A 21,223-nucleotide genomic window follows, 5' to 3' on the forward strand; every position below is an offset into this window, starting at 1 on the left:
GTTTGATTAGTGTTGGATCTTGTTTTGGTCATGTTTTGTGACTAGTAGGGTTCCAAGATCCATTAGGTCAAGTCACATGTGTGGTTCTTAATGATAGGGTTACAGGTTGGTTTTGTTGGCTTGTAACTGTACCGCGAAATCAAATCGGTTGCGGGTGTTTTTACATTTCATGTGCCATGAAAGCATCATGTTTACATTATCATCATGTTAAAGCATATGTTATTATTTCGTGTAGAACCCGAGAACGAAACGATTCTAGTTGAGCAAGTTCTGGAAGAATCCCCGGTTGTCACGGGATTTGATAATTGTGGTACTAATCCAGAACCGGAAATCGTCAACGAAGGCAAGCCCCGGTTTATGCATTAAGCCATCACCTTGTTACTTTGAAAAGTTTATCACCTATGTTACTTACTGCATTAAGTTGATTACTTCAAATGTTACCTACTTGATGCATTGGCTACCTTGTTAATTGTTTACCATCCTTGAAGATGTTTTTATTTACAAAGGCGTAGAATGCTTAGTATGCTTTATGATAGGCTTTCAAAGCAAAAGTTTTGATACAATCAAAGATGGCATACTGGCCAAAGAAAGAAAGAAGGTAGAATGAACTAGAGACTAGTCGGATAACTTATCTTGAATGTTGGGTAATGTTGCCGGCTATGTCGCTTAAAGGCCACTCATTGTGGATCTTCTGAACGAGACACTTTGTAGTACTGGTCACATACTCCGGTAAGCCTACTTCGGCTAATCCGATACTAAGACGAATGCCCGCGCACTGGGAGTGGAGAGATGGCGGGAGTAGCGTGTACCCTCGTGGCTAGAATGTGGCCGGATTTGAGGTGTGCTGTGCTCTCGGGTGGCGTGGAGACGGCTTAGTATAGGAGGATCCGGTAGCGAGGTTGATATATGCAAGATTTAGTTCTACATATGTCGTGTGATAAGGAATCCCCAGCTGGGACTTGAATCAATTCGAATTGCTGGTGCTCTGCGGATATGGAGACTCGATTCATTACAGAAGCAATGTAGTACTGGTGAATTACTAAAATATGAGAAAAAGAATGGAATGAGAAGGAATGGAATATGGGAAATGTATATTTAGTTGAGATAATGAACTAAAAGAACTCAGTGGTAAACTTGAAAATAGAATGAAGGATAGTAAGCTTTTGGCAAAGAACTTTTGAATCTTGCTACATCCTTATCTTGCCCCAAATCCCTGCATCTCTAAAGTCTTACACCCTGTTACATCGGGTTAGTCTTGTTGAGTACCTTTGTACTCAGGGTTTGTTAACCCTTGTTGCAGGTGAGTCGCATGCGCAGGCTTGTTTTGGTCCCTGCTGCATGTCTGTGTTTGAAGTCAATGACGATGAGGAGTGATGAATGGCCTTTGGACAAGGCACTAGTTTGTATGATAAATAAAGTTAATGTAATATTATCCCGCTACTATGGTTGTATAACACTTATGGTATTGTAACTTTGAAAACAACTGGTTTGTAATAATGTTATCTTAAGACTTCCGCTATCTTTTACTCTGGTATATATTTGAATAAACTGTTGTAATCTGCAATGACTATGATTGGGATCCTATTTGAAAAGAGAATCGTGGATGATTCGGGTTTCCCGAGGACACCCGACAGACCTGTTGAGTTGTTGGGAACTCGTGTACGCTATCCGAGGTCTGTTAAGACAACGATAGGTGCATGTGGGCCCGATTCCTTAGGAGGTTCTGCCACAGCTGGTATCAGAGCAGTTCCCATCTAAGATCATTGTAGGTTACTTTGGAAAACCTTCAAAATGATTTGGATCAATGAAAGTAAACATGATATTTTGAAAGTTCAATTTCTTTCTTCTTACCTATGATCTAGCCTCAATCCTGTCTTATTTGAAAGTTTGTGGCGGATAATATGATTAGGTTTGTCCTATGTATTATGAAAATCTAGTGCTTATGATTATATCAATCTTTTGTAATTAGATTCGTAAGATCTATTCATGCATCATGCTTGAGCACTTTGCATAATAATTCCCCTTAATAGTGGTTGGGTAAGTAATGTCAATCCCATTCTTGCTAACCTCCGTTATCCTCAAGCTATTCTTATAGTCCTACCCTAAATTCTTCAGGCTATGGCAAAGACCAAGAAAACCGCACGCAAGTCCACGGGACCTCACGGAGTCCCTCGTCACCAGTTGGCACCACGAAACCATGAGCTTGGTGAAGGAAGTGCCAAGACCCTAGGAGATGAAGGATCTTCAAGCAACCCCGTCAACGTCGAGAACCTTAACAAGGAGCTCAACACTCTTCGTCGAGCTCATGCTAAAGATCAAGAAGAACTGGCGGAAATGCAAAGGGGTATCACCATGACCATGGAGCTGCGGAATGAAGCCTGGACACGAGAGGATGCGGCCAATGAACGCGTCAATGAGTTGGAGTTCTACGTAGAGGACCTGGAGATGGACAATGCCATCCTTCATGAAAATGTCCATATGCTGTATGCTCAACTTCATCCTCCTCATGGGGATGGTGAAGTTACCGATGAAGAAATGATTGTAGTTCCAGGAGAAGTCGAGAATGAAGAGGAGGAGGAGGACCCTGAGGAGTTAGTGTACTTCTCAGATGAAGATGAGGTTTCATCTGATACGGGCACGGATGCCGAAGACTGAAAACTTGGAGTAGTAGTAGTTCCTTTACTACTTTCCTAGAGAACCAGGGTTGTCTTGTGGATACAAGACATGTAATTTAAATAAGAACCCTTTGTAGCATGCAACCTTTTAAAAGCTTTCAATAAAGAATAATGTAAGTAAATGTGTTTCTCTAACAGATGCCTCGTCCTATCACCCGAACTGGTGCTAGTGGCTCGCATGACGATGATGAGTGCCCAAATCCTCCACCAATGCCCTCGACTATGGCAGATGCCATAGCCGCACTTGTCAACGCAACGGCAGAGAATGCCAGGCTATTAAGGGAGTTGGCGCAGAACCAGCAGGCACCATACCCTAATCGTGGCTGTCGTAATAATGGAAACGACGAGTCAACTTATGTGGATTTTACTGACACACGTCCGCCTGTGTTCTCTAAGGCAGATGAACCTTTAGAAGCTGATGATTGGCTTAGGACAATAGAGCAAAAGTTCGAGCTAATCCACTGTACTGAGGTTCAAAAACCAAGGTTTGCAGCACAGCAACTCCGAGGAGCTGCTGGTGCTTGGTGGGTAAATTTGGTAGCAGTACAGCCCGTTGGTCACCAAATCAACTGGAGGGAGTTTAAGGATGCCTTCAGGGCACATTATATTCCGGACGGTGTGATGACCATGAAGCTGGAAGAGTTCTTGGCTCTTAAGCAAGGGGAGCACCCGGTGATGCATTATGTTGGGCGTTTCAACCACCTGTCTCAGTATGCTATTGAGTATGTCAATACGGACAGGAAGAAAAAGAATCATTTTCTTCGAGGCTTGAACACTAAACTTCAGACAATGATGACAGCCTGTGGTAATGCAACTTACCATGAAACAATCAACATTGCTATCGCTTCGGAAGAAAATTACCGCCGACACAAGGAGGCGAAGAAGAAGAAAATATTTGCTTCCGAATCATCAAGTGGCAAGCGTCAGAAGATAGTATACCATCCTCAGAATCATGGCCGTACGCCATTCCGCCCACAACAAGGCCAAAGCAGGCAACAAATCTTCATTCGCCCTGCAACTAATACACCTTATACATATCGAGCACCGCAGCAGCAGAACAATACAAATAATGCAAACCGCAATGTTACTTCCCAGAATCATAATTTTCCATGCTATAATTGTGGTAAACCTAGGCATTTTTCCCGAGAATGTCCGTATCCTAGGAAGAACAATCCTGATGCACCCAAAGCCCCTGTTAATCAAGCTCAAAATCAGTACAAGGGCAATGCTCAGAACCATCAAAAGGGTCCGGCTGAGAAGAAAACTGGAAGGGTATTCTATACGCAAGTGGAATCTATTCCAGAAGGAGAACCAGTTATGATGGGTATGTTTCCCATTGCTAAGCATCCTGCAATTACCTTATTTGATTCTGGTGCATCCCATACATTCATCAACCGTACATTTGTTGTGAAGCATGGGATAGCTATTGGGGAAACAAAAGAACCCTATCATATACAGTCGCCTGGGGGACAAATCTGTACAAGGGAGGTAGTTCAGCATGTACCTATTGATTTGGGAGGTTATGAGTTCCCTACCAATATGCTGATATTAAAGGATCAAGATATAGATGTGATCCTTGGTATGAACTGGCTAACTCAACATGGGGCTATCATAGATGTCCTACATAGAACAATAAGGGTAAATGCACCTGATAGCAAAACCCAACTTCTTATCCAACTTCCTTTTCCTAAGAGTACAGTGGAGACAGTTTGTGCAACTATTGTTGAAGGAGCCGAGGAAATTTCAGTGGTATGTGAGTTTACGGATGTCTTTCCCGATGACTTGCCTGGTCTGCCACCAGACCGAGACGTAGAGTTCAGAATTGATCTGAAACCAGGGACAGCACCAGTGTCCAAAAGAGCATATAGGATGCCACCGAAAGAATTAGCAGAATTAAAAATGCAACTACAAGAGTTGTTAGACAAGGGTTTCATTCAACCCAGTTCATCACCTTGGGGATGTCCTGCTATTTTTGTGAAGAAGAAGGACCAAACCTTAAGGTTATGTGTTGACTATAGGCCATTAAATGAAGTCACCATCAAGAACAAATATCCCTTACCCCGAATCGATTTACTTTTTGATCAACTTGCGGGAGCTAAGGTATTCTCAAAGATAGACTTAAGATCAGGCTACCACCAGATTAAGATCAGACATGAAGATGTGCCAAAGACAGCGTTTACTACCCGATATGGACTATATGAGTATTTAGTCATGTCTTTTGGGCTGACCAATGCCCCGGCTCATTTCATGTACCTGATGAACTCAGTTTTCATGCCTAAGTTGGATAAGTTTGTCGTGGTGTTTATTGATGACATTCTTATCTACTCTAAGAGCAAAGAGGAACATGCGGAACATCTCCGTATTGTTCTACAAAGATTAAGAGATCACCAACTATATGCCAAATTCAGCAAATGTGCATTTTGGTTGGAGGAAGTACAATTTCTGGGTCATGTGCTATCTGCTGAAGGTATAGCTATTGATCCGAGCAAGGTAGAAGAAGTCCTTAATTGGAAAGCACCTACAACTGTTCATCAAGTTCGTAGTTTCCTGGGGTTGGTAGGGTATTACCGTCGGTTTATCCCTGACTTCTCCAGAATTGCGAAGTCAATTACTGGACTGTTGAAAAATCAAACGAAGTTTGTATGGTCGAAAGAATGTGAAGAGGCCTTTCAGACATTGAAGAAGTTGCTGACAACTGCACCAGTATTAGCACAACCTGATATCGAGAGGCCATTTGATATCTATTGTGATGCATCTGGAATTGGTATTGGCTGTGTTCTTATGCAAGAAGGCAGAGTCATAGCATATGCTTCCAGACAACTCAAGAAGCACAAAGAACATTATCCCACCCATGATCTTGAATTAGCTGCGGTTGTCCATTCACTCAAGATTTGGCGACATTATTTATTGGGCAATATATGTCATATCTATACGGATCACAAGAGTCTGAAATACATCTTCACTCAGTCAGAACTGAATATGAGGCAAAGGAGATGGTTAGAACTTATCAAAGATTATGACTTAGAAGTGCATTATCATCCGGGCAAGGCTAATGTGGTTGCCGATGCCCTGAGTCGCAAGAGTCATTGTCATTGCCTAATTGTAGAACCTATGCAGCGAACATTGTGTTAAGAGATGGAGCATCTGAATTTACAAATCATAGAACAAGGTTACCTGTCCAGTATTGTAGTTGAGTCCACTATCAAAGATCAGATCATTGCTGCTCAACAGAAAAGTAAGGGCATAGCCCATATTAAGCATAAAGTCAGATCTGGAAAACCAACATGTTTCAAGATTGATGAATCAGATGTCGTATGGTTCAAGGATAGGTTGGTAATACCCAAAAATCCGGAGCTGCGAAAGCAGATTCTCGATGAAGCTCATTCTACAAGATACTCCATTCATCCGGGTAGCAACAAAATGTATCATGATCTGAGAAAGAGATATTGGTGGACCAAAATGAAAATAGAAATAGCTCAATATGTGGCCAAGTGTGATGTTTGCCAGAGAGTCAAAGCAGTTCATATGAAGACTGCAGGTCCATTATATTCGTTGCCAGTTCCATCTTGGAAGTGGGAAGATATTTGTATGGACTTTATCGTGGGATTGCCTAGGACATCTGCAGGCTACAATTCAATATGGGTTATTGTTGATCGTCTAACCAAGATAGCTCATTTCTTACCAGTCAGAGATAAATATCGAGCGGAGCAGTATGCAAAGCTTTATCTTGATAGAATTTTCAGTCTGCATGGGGCACCCAAGACCATTGTCTCTGACAGAGGATCATTGTTCATATCCAAGTTTTGGAAAAGTTTACATGAGTCTTTAGGAACTAAACTTATCCGTAGTTCTGCTTATCATCCGCAAACAGACGGACAGACTGAAAGGGTAAATCAAATTCTTGAAGATATGTTAAGAGCATGTGTTCTTTCCTTTGGTACTAAATGGGATGAATGCCTTTCCTTAGCTGAATTTTCATATAACAACAGCCATCAAGAGAGCATTAAAATGGCACCGTTCGAAGCACTGTATGGCCGTAGGTGCCAAACACCTTTAAATTGGTCAGAAGCTGGAGAACGTTGGTTCTTTGGACCGGATGTGGTCAAGGAAGCTGAAGAGAAAGTTAAACTCATACAAGCCAATATGAAGGTAGCTCAATCCAGACAGAAAAGCTATGCTGATAAGAGGAGACGACCGCTAGAATTCAAAGTGGGAGATTATGTCTACCTCAAGGTATCACCGATGAAAGGAGTTCATTGTTTTGGGATTCGGGGAAAGTTGGCGCCCCGTTATGTCGGTCCTTTTCAGATCCAACAACGATGTGGACCAGTCGCCTATCGCGTCAAACTACCAGATCACATGTCAGCGATGCATGATATCTTTCATGTATCTCAGTTAAAGAAGTGTCTTTAAGTACCTGACCAGGAAATTGACTTTGGTGGTGTAGAACTAGAACCTGATTTGACTTATGCCGAGTACCCCATTAGAGTCTTAGATCAGAAAGATCGAGTCACTCGGAGACGTACGATCAAGTTCTACAAAGTACAATGGAATCAACACACTGAAGATGAAGCTACTTGGGAGTCCGAGGATTACTTAGAAGAGAATTTTCCTGACTTCTTCGCTTCTATCTAGTTGCAATACCTTGTCTATATTGTAACTTATCTTGTTGTTAACAGAATGGAAAACCCCCTCACTAGCTTTTTGAATAAAGTTATGATGTGTTAGCTTGACACATTTCCTTTTCCATTACTTAGCCTTAAGTTTTAAATCTCGGGACGAGATTTCTTTAAGGGGGAAGGGTTGTAACACCTCTGGTGTTTTGACCTAATACTAAAATTTGACATGTCATCATGTGCATTGCAAAGCATTCATATAGTATAAAGTTTTGAATGCATTCACTAAATAAGGTTTATTTCATAATGTTGTTATTTCATGTGATGTGTTTCAAAAACCTTAAACAAAGATCATGACCACAAGGGTCAAATTTCATGTGATCATGTGAGACCATGTGTCATTTGACTCAAATAACCCTAATGGGCCATGTTACTGGTCAAAAATCAAAATTTAAGTAAAAGGAAGACAAATCAAATTTGAATTCACATTCAAATCATAAAAGTCCTTTTTGCCCCTTTTAATTAATTCAAAATCCATGAGGAATTTGGGGTTGAGGCAAAAAGCAAAGTTGGAGATTATTTTATGGAGATCAACTTTGGTATTCAAAGTTTTTCAAGTTTACATTTAAAATTTGGAGTAATTTTGAAATGATTCAAATCTTTAAATGTACCCCAAATTTGAATTTCAAAATGGAGGCAGAATTTGAAAATGTTTCTTAAACCAAAGTTGTAGTACTTGAAAAATTGAACAACTTTCATTTTTGGAGATTTTCAACTTCTTTAGAAAATTTCTGAGTAATTTGAGAAATGAATGCAGTGGCAGTTCTGTAATTATTTCAAAAATCATCTCCACCTCACTGCTTGCCGCCGGCGCCACGCGGGGGGGTCACCGCCGATCAAATTTCGCCGCTTTCCCGCGTGCAGGCACGTCACCGTCGCCGTGGCGTCTCCGTCGTGTGCTGTCGCAGCCGGGCGAGCTCATCCCGGCTATAAATAGCCACCGTCGCCGCCGTCGTCATCGTTTTCCCCTCTGCTCTGCTCCGCCACCGTATAGCTCCGCCGCTCGCCGTAGGCCTCGTCGAGCCGCGTCAGCCGTTCCCAGCTACGTCAACGTGATCGCATTGGTCTTGCGCTCCTCCTCGACTTGCTCTCGTCGCTGGTGTTGGCCGGAATCGCCCGGCGCAACCCGTCTTCCCCGTGACCGGTCAGAGCTCCGCCGCGACTGCCCTCACCGTGGCTAGGCTGCTCCAGACCATCTCCGACTACTCCAAGCACATCATCGTGATCACTGTGAGCTCCTGAGCGTGTTGCTCACTCTTCCTTTGACTCTATCGCGCCGTAGCCCTAGTTACATCGACCGCCGTCGGGTCCGAGCCGCCATGGCCGGCGTCGAGTTCCATCCGGTGTGTCCTTTTCTGTTATGAGGCTTGGGATAGATGCGCGACTTGGTGTAGATCATGTAGGAGCAGTCTGTGTCGCCGGAGAGTCACCACCGGCGCGTTTTGCTGGCCGGAGCTGGCCGCGCCGCCGCGTCTTGCCCGCTGTCGCTGACGCGTGGGGTCAGGCTGTCAGTGATGCTGAGGAAGAAGAATAGTAAGCTTTGGTTATTTTCTGATTTTGAATAGTGCAGCAATTTTGCAATTTTGTAGGAATTTATTTACACATCCAAAAATTCTGAAAATTTTTGTGTAGCTTCTGTACATGTTCTAGTATGATTTAAAAATTTGAAATTTGAAATTTGGATAAATTTTGAATGTTCAAATATTCAGTCCATTAATTGAAAAATGCAATTTCCATGATTTTTGTAGGTCACTGTATAATTCCAAAAATTATGAAATATATTTTGGTACACTAATTTGTCATAAGAAAGCTTATATAAAATTTTCAGGTCATTTGGAACAAGTTTATTTTTGGGCTTAATTCCAAATTAATTCAAAAATAGATAAAAGCAAACCCTAAGCGTTTGATTAGTGTTGGATCTTGTTTTGGTCATGTTTTGTGACTAGTAGGGTTTCAAGATCCATTAGGTCAAGTCACATGTGTGGTTCTTAATGATAGGGTTACAGGTTGGTTTTGTTGGCTTGTAACTGTACCGCGAAATCAAATCGGTTGCGGGTGTTTTTACATTTCATGTGCCGTGAAAGCATCATGTTTACATTATCATCATGTTAAAGCATATGTTATTATTTCATGTAGAACCCGAGAACGAAACGATTCTAGTTGAGCAAGTTCTGGAAGAATCCCCAGTTGTCATGGGATTTGATAATTGTGGTACTAATCCGGAACCGGAAATCGTCAACGAAGGCAAGCCCCGGTTTATGCATTAAGCCATCACCTTGTTACTTTGAAAAGTTTATCACCTATGTTACTTACTGCATTAAGTTGATTACTTCAAATGTTACCTACTTGATGCATTGGCTACCTTGTTAATTGTTTACCATCCTTGAAGATGTTTTTATTTACAAAGGCGTAGAATGCTTAGTATGCTTTATGATAGGCTTTCAAAGCAAAAGTTTTGATACAATCAAAGATGGCATACTGGCCAAAGAAAGAAAGAAGGTAGAATGAACTAGAGACTAGTCGGATAACTTATCTTGAATGTTGGGTAATGTTGCCGGCTATGTCGCTTAAAGGCCACTCATTGTGGATCTTCTGAACGAGACACTTTGTAGTACTGGTCACATACTCCGGTAAGCCTACTTCGGCTAATCCGATACTAAGACGAATGCCCGCGCACTGGGAGTGGAGAGATGGCGGGAGTAGCGTGTACCCTCGTGGCTGGAATGTGGCCGGATTTGAGGTGTGCTGTGCTCTCGGGTGGCGTGGAGACGGCTTAGTATAGGAGGATCCGGTAGCGAGGTTGATATATGCAAGATTTAGTTCTACATATGTCGTGTGATAAGGAATCCCCAGCTGGGACTTGAATCAATTCGAATTGCTGGTGCTCCGCGGATATGGAGACTCGATTCATTACAGAAGCAATGTAGTACTGGTGAATTACTAAAATATGAGAAAAAGAATGGAATGAGAAGGAATGGAATATGGGAAATGTATATTTAGTTGAGATAATGAACTAAAAGAACTCAGTGGTAAACTTGAAAATAGAATGAAGGATAGTAAGCTTTTGGCAAAGAACTTTTGAATCTTGCTACATCCTTATCTTGCCCCAAATCCCTGCATCTCTAAAGTCTTACACCCCGTTACATCGGGTTAGTCTTGTTGAGTACCTTTGTACTCAGAGTTTGTTAACCCTTGTTGCAGGTGAGTCGCATGCGCAGGCTTGTTTTGGTCCCTGCTGCATGTCTGTGTTTGAAGTCAATGACGATGAGGAGTGATGAATGGCCTTTGGACAAGGCACTAGTTTATATGATAAATAAAGTTAATGTAATATTATCCCGCTACTATGGTTGTATAACACTTATGGTATTGTAACTTTGAAAACAACTGGTTTGTAATAATGTTATCTTAAGACTTCCGCTATCTTTTACTCTGGTATATATTTGAATAAACTGTTGTAATCTGTAATGACTATGATTGGGATCCTGTTTGAAAAGAGAATCGTGGATGATTCGGGTTTCCCGAGGACACCCGATAGACCTGTTGAGTTGTTGGGAACTCGTGTACGCTATCCGAGGTCTGTTAAGACAACGATAGGTGCATGTGGGCCCGATTCCTTAGGAGGTTCTGCCACAAATTTCATCAAAGATTCAGCAAGCCGAACGGGGTGACATATCGTATACCATGGCTAATATCATTTGTGCATCTATAGTGGTCCCTCCAATTTACCGGCCTATAAAAGAGATTTCGCTCAAGCTCTGCAGTGCCAATACTCTAAAAGTTTTTACTTTCTACATGATGCTAGCAAATACTCCCTCCATGCGTCCTGTTCACTTCTCTTATAATCCGTACTTTTCAGCTTATTTTTCAGCCGGAACAATGTTTTTCTCTCATAACAAATCAGTCGGAACATTATTTTGGCTTATTTTTTCAGCGAAGTGAACATGGCCTAATTATAGATTAGTTGGTCGTGTTCCTTGTGGTGGAACCTGTTCATCCGGGTTCAAGTCCTCGACTTGACACGGGTACTCATATTTTTCTAGATTTATTTTAGGATTTAACGGCGCTATGCATTCAGTGGTAGGCGACGTTCCCGTCGACAGCAAGACGTCTATAGTGACTTTGTGAATTTCAAGATCTGTCAGCTCAGTCCTTTGGAGGTGCTCATAGAGGTAGGGTTTGCGTACGTGTGTTCATAGGAGTGAGTGTGCGTGCGTGTTGTGAGCGTCTATGTTGTACTGTGTAATTTAAAAAAAAGGAAAAAAATACTCCCTCCATAAAAAATAGAAATATCTTTTTATGAAAAGTCAAACAATCTTAAGTTTGACTAAATATTTATGACATGTAACTAATATCACTAGATTAATTATAAAATATATTTTGATAATAAACCTATTTAAAGATACAAATGTTGATGAATTGTCTTTTAAAAGGCTCAATGTTTAGCTTTTGATATTTGAATTTGTGCCTTGTGCTCAGAAAATTGTTCCGTTTGGATCCCTTTGCTTTGGAGAAATTAAAATCTATTTAATGGATTAGACTATTTGGTTTGGAATTTGACGTTCCATAACTTTTCTAAACTCATAAATAAGCTTATCTTAAATTCATAGGGTGAGAGATGTAAATTGATTTTATATATCACTATGCTATAATTCTACTCTCCAACTTATAACATACTCTTCAATTCACTTCACTACAATAGAAATACAATATATAGGTATATCCCTTGTATGCCTAACAATAAATATACAATATATTTTATATATAACTATATTAGCTTAGTTAATCTATGTCTAATTTGTATTATCTCTATCCCAAATTATAAGACGTTTGACCTTTTTGACTCTAAGTTTGACCACTCGTCTTATTTAAAAAAATTGTGCAAACATAGTCAATTTTAAGTCATTCTTGAAAAACTTTTATTAATAAAGAAAGATACAACAAAAGAAGTGATATTTAACATAAATTTTTAAATAAGATGAGTGGTCAAACTTGATGTCAGAAAAGTCAAACGTCTTATAATTTGAGACGGAGAAAATAATTCTTAGAATGAATTTAATTCCGAGGATCCAAATGTGAGCTTTTTACTAGTTTTTGTTTTTCAGCCAAAAACTGAAACTTCTAATTCTGTTTGGTCGCGCGCACGCAGAGGCCGGAAAACAACATCAAACTGTCACAAACTGACTCTTGCAATTAATTATGGAACCAAATTGCCACGTCAGCCACACACCCATAGACCGGTTCCACGCCACCAATCTGCCTTTTCCGCCTAATCCCTCCGAGAACCCTAGCTCCCGCCGCCGGCCGGTCCCTCCCGCGGCTCGGAATGGCCGTCGCCGCCGCGCTCCGGCGATCCGCTCGCCGAATTTCCCGGCACCTCGCCGCTGCCCCCGCGTTCTGCCGCAGTGCGCTCCAGCAGCCCGAGCGCCTCCTGTCGTCGCAGGCGTCGCCAGAGCACGGCGCGCGCGGCGCGGTGTCCGGGTCGGAGCTGGCGCTGTACCCGCCGGAGCGGGTCCGGAACTTCTCGATCATCGCGCACGTCGACCACGGCAAGTCGACGCTGGCCGACCGGCTGCTGGAGCTCACCGGCACCATCCAGAAGGGACATGGGCAGCCCCAGTACCTCGACAAGCTGCAAGTGCGACGCTAATTCTTCCCGCTCACTCTTCTTCTTGTTCGATAAGTTAGAGAAATAAGTAAAATGTTGGCCCTTTACCGCTCAACTATCAGATGGTGAGAGGTGATCAGTCAGTTAGGCCACCATTTCCATACTGTTTTCGTGATCAGATTCTGGAACTGCATTGATGTCTGAATTAGTTTTATAAATAGTTGTTACGTTTTGGCCTTTTGAGATTTTACCATTGCACTGCCAGTAAGTGTCAAAGTCTATTTGTGGGCACAATGTTACGCTAATTCCATATCAGTTGATGCCTATACTGCTAGTTGCTTCATGACTGAAACTTCTAACAATTTCTGTCCACATTCTGTGACTTTGTATCTTGTAGTTACTGTATTTATCTTACCTACAGTATAAACTCTTATTACCTCCAGTCACAAAAACTTGATGTTTAGGACAAGATTGAAGATTGGTCAAATCTTTAAAACTACAAACATCAATTAGAATTACATTATTTATTTTGGAAGCGTGCAAGTTAAATGCCAAATGTCTTATACATTTGACAAGATTTGGTCAGCTTGTTTTCAAAATACTTGGCGAAATCTCTTATATTGAAAGAATTTAAGAATATATTCTAGAAGAAATTAGCGGTCAAAGATACACATTGAAGACCATGCAAAGTCAAATGTGTTAAGTATTTGTGACCTGAGTGAGTATAACAGTTATTAATATGAGAAGCCATTTTTAGCATGCTAGCTCATCTGAGGGTTATCAGATCCCAAAAATGAATAGTTCCATTTTTTTTATTCCAAAGAATGCAAATAGAGTGGCTGTATTCATCTTTTTAACTCTCAGAATTTGAGATAGTACAACTTTTTAGGTTGTAATATTATGTGATTTCAACTACATTTAATGAGGAGTGTTTATTTTCACAACCTCAACTTCCTTTTCCTTATACTCTGATTTGGGCATTACTTTCAGAAAACTGCTTTGATAATGGATCAGTCCTTGATGTCTAGTTTGATATTGTGTCTTCTGTTGTAACATTTATTGACGTGGGGACCAGGTTGAGAGAGAAAGGGGGATTACAGTCAAAGCACAAACAGCAACCATGTTCTACAGGCACATTACTGCATCTCAGGACAAAGATACGCCAAGATATTTGCTTAATCTGATTGATACGCCAGGCCATGTGGATTTCAGCTATGAGGTATCCAGGTCCCTTGCAGCTTGCCAGGGCGCTCTTTTAGTAGTTGACGCAGCACAAGGAGTACAAGCTCAAACAATAGCAAACTTTTACCTTGCATTCGAATCAAATTTGAGCATCATTCCTGTGATTAACAAGATTGATCAGCCGACTGCTGATCCAGATAATGTAAAGGATCAATTGAAGAGGTTATTTGACATTGATCCAAGTGAAGCTCTGCTTACTTCTGCCAAGACTGGTAAAGGCCTTGAACAGGTATTGCCTGCTGTTATTGAACGCATACCTTCCCCACCCGGGAAATGTGATGCACCTGTACGGATGTTGCTTTTGGATTCCTACTATGATGAATACAAAGGAGTGATTTGCCATGTTGCTGTTGTTGATGGTGCTCTGCGTAAAGGTCATAAGATTGCTTCGGCTGCAACTGGCCGTGTATATGAAGTTCTTGACCTCGGCATTATGCACCCTGAGCTTACACCTACTGGAGTTCTCTACACTGGACAAGTTGGATATGTTATTAGTGGAATGCGTTCAACTAAAGAAGCACGCATTGGTGATACCCTTCACCAGGCAAAGAGTACTGTCGAGCCACTTCCTGGTATGGAATCCCACTCTAAACATTTTTATAGTCTCGTCTGTATTTTTCACTTCTTTATTTTGTCTGATTTAGCCTGAAAAGAACAGTCATGATCTATTGCAGTCCCATAGCATTGTTCCATATCCCCTTTTTTTAGTTTTTGGTTGCATGCGACATCATACAGAATAGTCTTTCAGGTTTCAAGCCTGCGAAACACATGGTCTTCTCTGGTCTCTATCCTGCTGATGGTTCTGACTTTGAAGCTCTTAGCCATGCGATTGAGAAACTAACATGTAATGATGCCAGTGTCTCTGTTACAAAGGAGACAAGCAATGCACTTGGCATGGGATTCAGGTACCACCGTACCAGATTTTCTACATGTGAACTAGTTAGTTTCTGTTGTTTTCATTACACTGAGTCTGGGACTTGCTGTAATCTGTTTTTTATTTTTTTATGACTACTTTACAGATGTGGCTTCCTAGGATTGCTACACATGGATGTATTCCATCAACGGCTTGAACAAGTATAGTTTTTTCGCATAATTTTGATGTGTTGATTTTTTACTGTTGCATAATTTGTACTCAGGACACACAATACATCAATTGATGTTGAAAAATTAATTAAAGAGCTTCATTCCTAATTATTATGCTAGTATCTCAAGGAAATTTGTAACTTTGAGGTGCTGCCTTTAGAAGGATGAATTTTTTTTGCAGAAAAAACTAGAGAATATCTTTTTTCATAAGGTTAACGGTCCTATATATTTTACTATTTTTAAGTACGTTGGTTACCTGTGTCAGCCTAGAAACTCTTCCATTCATTTGAACATAGGGGGGGGGGGGGGGGGGGGGGGGGAGGGATTGGAATATGATGGCAAAAAAGAGGAAGTCATAAGATGTGATATAGCGTACAAAATTTGTGTGACCTTTAAATTGCCTTGAGGTTCTGATTGTCACTGCGTTTATTTAGGAATATGGAGCTCAAGTCATATCGACCATACCAACAGTACCTTATATTTTTGAATATGGTGATGGAAGGTGTGCACTCACAATTGTATTTGCTACCTCCGTTTTCTGGTAGGATACTAAAACTTTTTAGGTTATTTTATCAGCAAGGTGCAAGTTGAGAACCCTGCTGCTTTGGCTTCGAATCCTGGAAAGCGTGTAGCAGCCTGTTGGGAGCCCACAGTTATTGCAACAATCATTATCCCTAGTGAGTAAGACCCGCTTCCTTTCTCACCTGTTTTCTACAAAAAAAAATTTCAATATTTGAGCATTACAAGTAGAAATTTGTTATCATGCTCAATCACCTTTTCAGGTATGTTGGCCCTGTCATTATGCTTTGTTCAGAAAGAAGGGGCGAACAGCTAGAATATACATTTATCGATGCGTAAACCTTTTTTGCTTTCAAATCTCTCAGTTTTGTTAAGTGCTCATCTATTCTTGGCTTTTTATTCATATGGCTATTTTGATGCAGCCAAAGGGCTCTGTTGAAGTACCGGTTACCATTGAAGGAGATAATTGTGGACTTCTACAATGAGTTGAAGGGCATTACGTCTGGCTATGCTACTTTTGACTATGAAGATTCTGAGTAAGTCCTATTGTGAATGCAATAACAAGGCATGGTCAGGCTACACCTTTTTTTATTTCTGGAATTTACACATGAGAAAAATATCATGTTTTTATTTCACTTCGTCATATGCTTTCGTCATCATTATTATTATTTATTTCCAGTCCTTTATATTCTGAAGGTGTTAGTACACCTTCCTGAATGGGGTATCTTTTTCGAATCTAGCCTATGACTAGTAATTACATACACAGAGAGCACTTGTCTTGTGTATACAAGGTTTTCGAAACATTCTTTTGATCAGACCTGGGATTGTTTGACTTATTAAGTAATGCATCCATCATCAATTTTGTGAAAATTACTCTTTAAGTGGCTTGCAAAAATCTGTTCCAAAGTATAATCGATGATATGAAGAGAAAAATATACCATAAATTTATGTAGCTTATCATTAGTTTGTTCCCCTTTTCTCTTTGACAGATACCAACAATCTGAGCTAGTTAAGATGGACATCCTTCTTAATGGTCAACCTGTTGATGCTATGGCAACTATAGTGCATAACCAGAAGGCTCAGCGGGTTGGAAAGGAATTAGTGGAGAAGCTCAAGAAATTTATAGAAAGGTATTCATCAACCTCCTTTTCTTGAACATGTGTACTGTGCTTGAGATATGAGCATCTGTTTAAGTACATTACTTTTGGGTCAATATTAGTTACACTACAAAAGTGCAATTAGCTGCAAAGGGAATGGACTTGCAAACAAGAATAAACATTAGAGCAGTTTTTTTGGTGACTTTTGCAAGGCTTAGAGCAGAATTTTGCTATAGGCTCATGTTGAATTGCGACATGATTTACATTTGGTGCCGCCTAACATAATTTATTTCATTCTTTTCATGCAGGCAAATGTTTGAGATCACAATACAAGCAGCAATTGGTTCAAAGGTTATTGCAAGGGAAACGTAAGATCTTCGAAGCTGCTATTAGTTTTCTGAAGTATATTCTACTTTTGGCATTGTTATTTGGTTGAAGATTATTCTTTATATCAAACTGCTTTGAAATTGTTATGTACATTTAGAATCTACGACAGCCCTGCTATCCATTCATCCAGAACATTTAAGACAGTAGTCTTGACTCTTGAGCATTTTCTGTAATAAACTAACTAAATTTCTAGCAACTAAGGGCCTGTTTGGATGGACTAGGACTAGTTGTTAGTCTGGACTGGGACTAGACCTAGTTATTAGTTGGCTAATAGTTAGCTGGCTAAAAATTAGTCGTGTGCTGTTTGGATCCTAGGACTAATGTATGGTACTATTACTACGCAAAGACCTTTGTGCCCCTTGCCTACCTGCTGTTATTCCCAAGCAAAAACTAAGGAGGGGTATTTTTGACTTTTTTGAGGTTGGTTCCACCTATTAGTCCCAATTAGCTTGGTTTTGCCAACTAGTGGACTAACAACTAGTTGCGGCCTGAGCTAAAGTTTAGTCCACCCATTGGCTCACCTGTTTGGATCCTTATGGACTATAAACTTGTCAAAAGGCCCTGTTTGGATGGACTAGGACTAACAATAGTCCTATTAGCTCCTATCTATGGACTAATGGATTAACAACTAAGTCTATGACTAGTGTACTGACAATTAGTCTGCTTGTTTGGATCCTTAGAGACTAAAAATTAGTTAACTAGTTGTTAGTCGTATGGATCCAAACAGGGCCAGGTGGAAAGGGTTTCAAAACTTTCCAACTAAACCTTTCTGTTGGCCTAAAAGATGTACCTGTTCAGTTAATATAAAATATTAAAATTACTACCAATCAGCCTTGGGAAATTGCGCATTTGAGAAAAAGAAAGCCTTGGGAAATCATCTCCAGTCTTACCCTATCTGGTTGCAGCATATCTGAAAGGTTTAGCTTTCAACCTGCAGGAAGTTGGAAGCTGTCCTAGTTTTAGCGGCATTGTCCTTCGGCACAGTATGAATAAATAAATACATTGTTCATTATCAGGTTAACTAACTGTATCTGAGAAGCCATGTAGATGGGAGGTAAAGAGTTGAATAATATGTAAATACATTGTTCATTATCAGGTTAACTAAGTAACTAACTGTATCTGAAAAGCCATGTAGATGGGAGGTAAAAAGTTGAATAATATGTTGCTGTCACACAGGTTTTGCTTATATGCTCTCTTTAACCATTTTCAGCCTGTCAGCAATGAGGAAGAATGTTCTGGCCAAGTGCTATGGTGGTGATATTACTCGGAAGAAGAAGTTGCTAGAGAAGCAAAAGGAAGGCAAAAAGCGCATGAAACGTGTGGGATCTGTCGACATTCCTCAGGAAGCATTTCATGAGCTACTGAAGGTCTCCAATTCAAAATAGATGGGATCCACTGCAATGGTAGTTTTTGTAGCTGACCTAATTTTAAAAGTAGCTGTGTGGAGCCTCTTCTAGTCATCTTCTGACAGGTGAGTTATTTATCTGTTCTGCAAATCATTATGTTAAACCGTCAGTAGTTTCTAGAGTTGAATCTCATGAGTTATCTCCTGTCACAGGTCGTGACAGAATTATTCCATTGAGTACATAATGGCACCTGCGCCTGCTAATTTTTTTTCCAGGGACCGAAAAGGCCGAAACACTGCAGCCTTGTCCTGCTGACCTATGAGCCTTGTGCTGGAAGTTGTTCCTCCTGTGGACTGTGGTGATATACATAAGGCTTCTCAGCTGGTGCCAACGAATTTCCCATAGCAACACAGTAGAGCTGCCATCATTGTATTTGTTTATTGATTGATGGAGAACCATCCTTGAGCACCTTGCTGAACCCAGTTTTCGCTGCTGACTTGATAATCTGCCGTGTCACGTTACACCCCATTTTGTCTTAGATAATGTTTTGGAGCAAAAACAATAGATCATACACCTCAATTGGTCACCGAAACAGTGTGGTACATGTAATAAAAGGAGTTGAATTGAATAAAGATATCTCATGTTTTTGGAGTTTCGGGCGATCGTGCCCGCCTTGGTTGTCCTTTTCATCCTGAAATGAACCCCTTGTAGGCTGGTTGTCCTTTTCATCCTGAAATGAACGCGCCCCTTGTGGCTGAGAGCATCGTTTAGCTCCAAACACACAAGTTGAGAAAAAAAATAAAAAATAAAAATTTGCACCAGCCGGGAATCGAACCCGGGTCTGTACCGTGGCAGGGTACTATTCTACCACTAGACCACTGGTGCTATTGTGTTTTGTTTTGACGTGACGCATCTGTGTGTTATATCAAAAGTGCAAAACAGGCCAGAGGCCATCATAACTAGCGACTACAATTTATAAGAGCATCTCCAGCAACATTAACTAAAATAGACTACCTAAAACTCTATTTGATAGCCATCCATTTTCATACTAATTAAATTTTGGTCTCAACTCCGGTACTACTACCTAAAACTGACTACCCATTTTCGTCCTCTAGAGAATGACGTGTGGGTCCCACATGTCATCCTCTTCCCTATCTCCCCTTCGTAGATGAACTCGGGCATGGCGGAGGAGGGGCATGGAGGGGCGCGTCGGACGGGGTCGCACAGGCCGCCGGCGATGTACGGGGAGATTCCGGCCCGGCGAAGCGGATCTAGTTGGCTCGCCAAGGTGGAGATGCGCTCGGTGGATGGCACATTTGTGGCTGCTCCATGAGCCGTCTGCGGTGGGGCGCTTCGGGTCGGTGTTGGCGTCGAGGCTCGGCGTAGGCTCCTGACAGCGGACAGTGCGGTGGCTCGGACAGCGGGTTGGAGAGGTGGCTCGACCGCAGATCCGACGGAGAAGGGCCGATGGCGGCGGCAGGCTACCTTGTGGCGCGTTGGACTTCCTGCGCCGGCGTCGGGCTCTCCTGCGGCGCGGCGGCGGCTTCCTGCAGCGGCGGCGGCGGGCTCCTTGCGTTGGGCTCAGGCGCGCGGGGAAGAAACAAGCGAACGAGAAATAGGTAGTCTCTGGGGGCCGTGTTGGGAGGGGGATCTGGGTAGCCAACAAATTTGTTAGGTTTAGTAGGTAGTCTGTGAGAGTTGGTTTTTTCACCTTCACTGTCTAAATTGGGACAGGTAGTCTATTTAGATAGTGTGCTGGAGATGCTCTAAGGCACTCAACTTGACTCTAGTTCACTTTCATGCCGATTCACATCTGTGTAGACCCACTCCGAAGACTGAACGTCCAACAACTCCAATCTTGATTACGCCTTCGGAACTCGGCCGATTCTTGGTGGTTGATTCGCCCACTCGTCCAGCTTTGGTATAATCATCTCTATCTTCACTTCCAACTCTTGATTGAACGTTGGGCTCCATCTTCTCAGAGTCTTGACAATCCAAATCATCACATCTCTCTCTCCCATCCATTCCATGCCCTGGAAATAAATTTTATTAGCGAGAGAAGCTACCGACTCAAAAGTCCAAACACAACCACCCCATTCGTTTGGGCTTATTTGGCTGATAAGCCATGGCTGAAAGTACTATTGACTGGTTTTGTGTGAAAGAAAATATTGTTCGTTGGCTGATAAGCCATGACTTATAAAGCAAATACGACAAGCGAACGGACTGAACTATTCCATTGAGTACATAATGATTGCACCTGCTAAAAAGATTTCCAGAGACCGAAGCACTGCAGCCTGAGCAGTGCTGTTGAGCCCTGTGCTTGAAGTTATTCCTATGGTGACATGCACAAGGCTTCTCATCTGGTACAGACGAATTCCTGTAGCAACCCAGAGCTGCCATCTTTGCATTTGGTGATTGATGGTAAACCATCCTGGAGTTTGGAGTACCTTGCTGAACGCCTGAACCCATTCTTAGTTGCTACCTTTGTTCCGAGTTATGACTTGGAGCATCTGTCGTGCCACGGTTACACCTCATTTTTGTTTTTTTGGGTTTATTTGAGCAAAAACAATGGATCATATTCATGCACCTCAAC

The 21,223-nt window shown here is 41.5% G+C and overlaps 1 protein-coding gene and 1 non-coding gene across 3 annotated transcripts; one reads left to right on the plus strand and one right to left on the minus strand.

The window, feature by feature from the left end:
- The first annotated feature begins 12,590 nt into the window (after positions 1 to 12,590).
- On the plus strand, positions 12,591 to 19,273 carry LOC136527603 (translation factor GUF1 homolog, mitochondrial-like). 2 transcript variants are annotated; one of them, XM_066520385.1, is made up of 12 exons: positions 12,591 to 12,986; positions 14,032 to 14,770; positions 14,947 to 15,103; positions 15,218 to 15,272; positions 15,716 to 15,783; positions 15,858 to 15,962; positions 16,064 to 16,135; positions 16,223 to 16,336; positions 16,790 to 16,930; positions 17,206 to 17,265; positions 18,495 to 18,755; positions 18,843 to 19,273. In XM_066520385.1, exons 1-11 carry the CDS (start codon positions 12,675 to 12,677, stop codon positions 18,667 to 18,669), a joined length of 1,998 nt encoding a protein of 665 aa, XP_066376482.1. In that variant the 5' UTR covers positions 12,591 to 12,674; the 3' UTR covers positions 18,670 to 18,755; positions 18,843 to 19,273. The 2 variants fall into 2 exon arrangements, with proteins under 2 accessions (XP_066376482.1, XP_066376481.1); XM_066520384.1 differs by having other exon boundaries at positions 18,906 to 19,273.
- Positions 19,274 to 19,444: 171 nt separating this feature from the next.
- On the minus strand, positions 19,445 to 19,515 carry TRNAG-GCC (transfer RNA glycine (anticodon GCC)). The gene has a single exon. It is a non-coding gene; the product is annotated as a tRNA-Gly (tRNA).
- Between the last annotated feature and the right edge of the window lie 1,708 nt (positions 19,516 to 21,223).

Source organism: Miscanthus floridulus, chromosome 19 (assembly GCF_019320115.1).
Source record: "Miscanthus floridulus cultivar M001 chromosome 19, ASM1932011v1, whole genome shotgun sequence".
NCBI lineage: Eukaryota > Viridiplantae > Streptophyta > Magnoliopsida > Poales > Poaceae > Miscanthus > Miscanthus floridulus.

What these genes read in the sequence shown, in the direction of transcription:
- LOC136527603 (XM_066520385.1), top strand. Translation starts at nt 12,675, where the DNA reads ATGGCCGTCGCCGCCGCGCTCCGGCGATCCGCTCGCCGAATTTCCCGG. An exon ending in TCCATCAACGGCTTGAACAA is followed by an intron (nt 15,273 to 15,715) that starts GTATAGTTTTTT and finishes GCGTTTATTTAG; the next exon opens with GAATATGGAGCTCAAGTCAT. An exon ending in TTTGACTATGAAGATTCTGA is followed by an intron (nt 16,337 to 16,789) that starts GTAAGTCCTATT and finishes TCTCTTTGACAG; the next exon opens with ATACCAACAATCTGAGCTAG.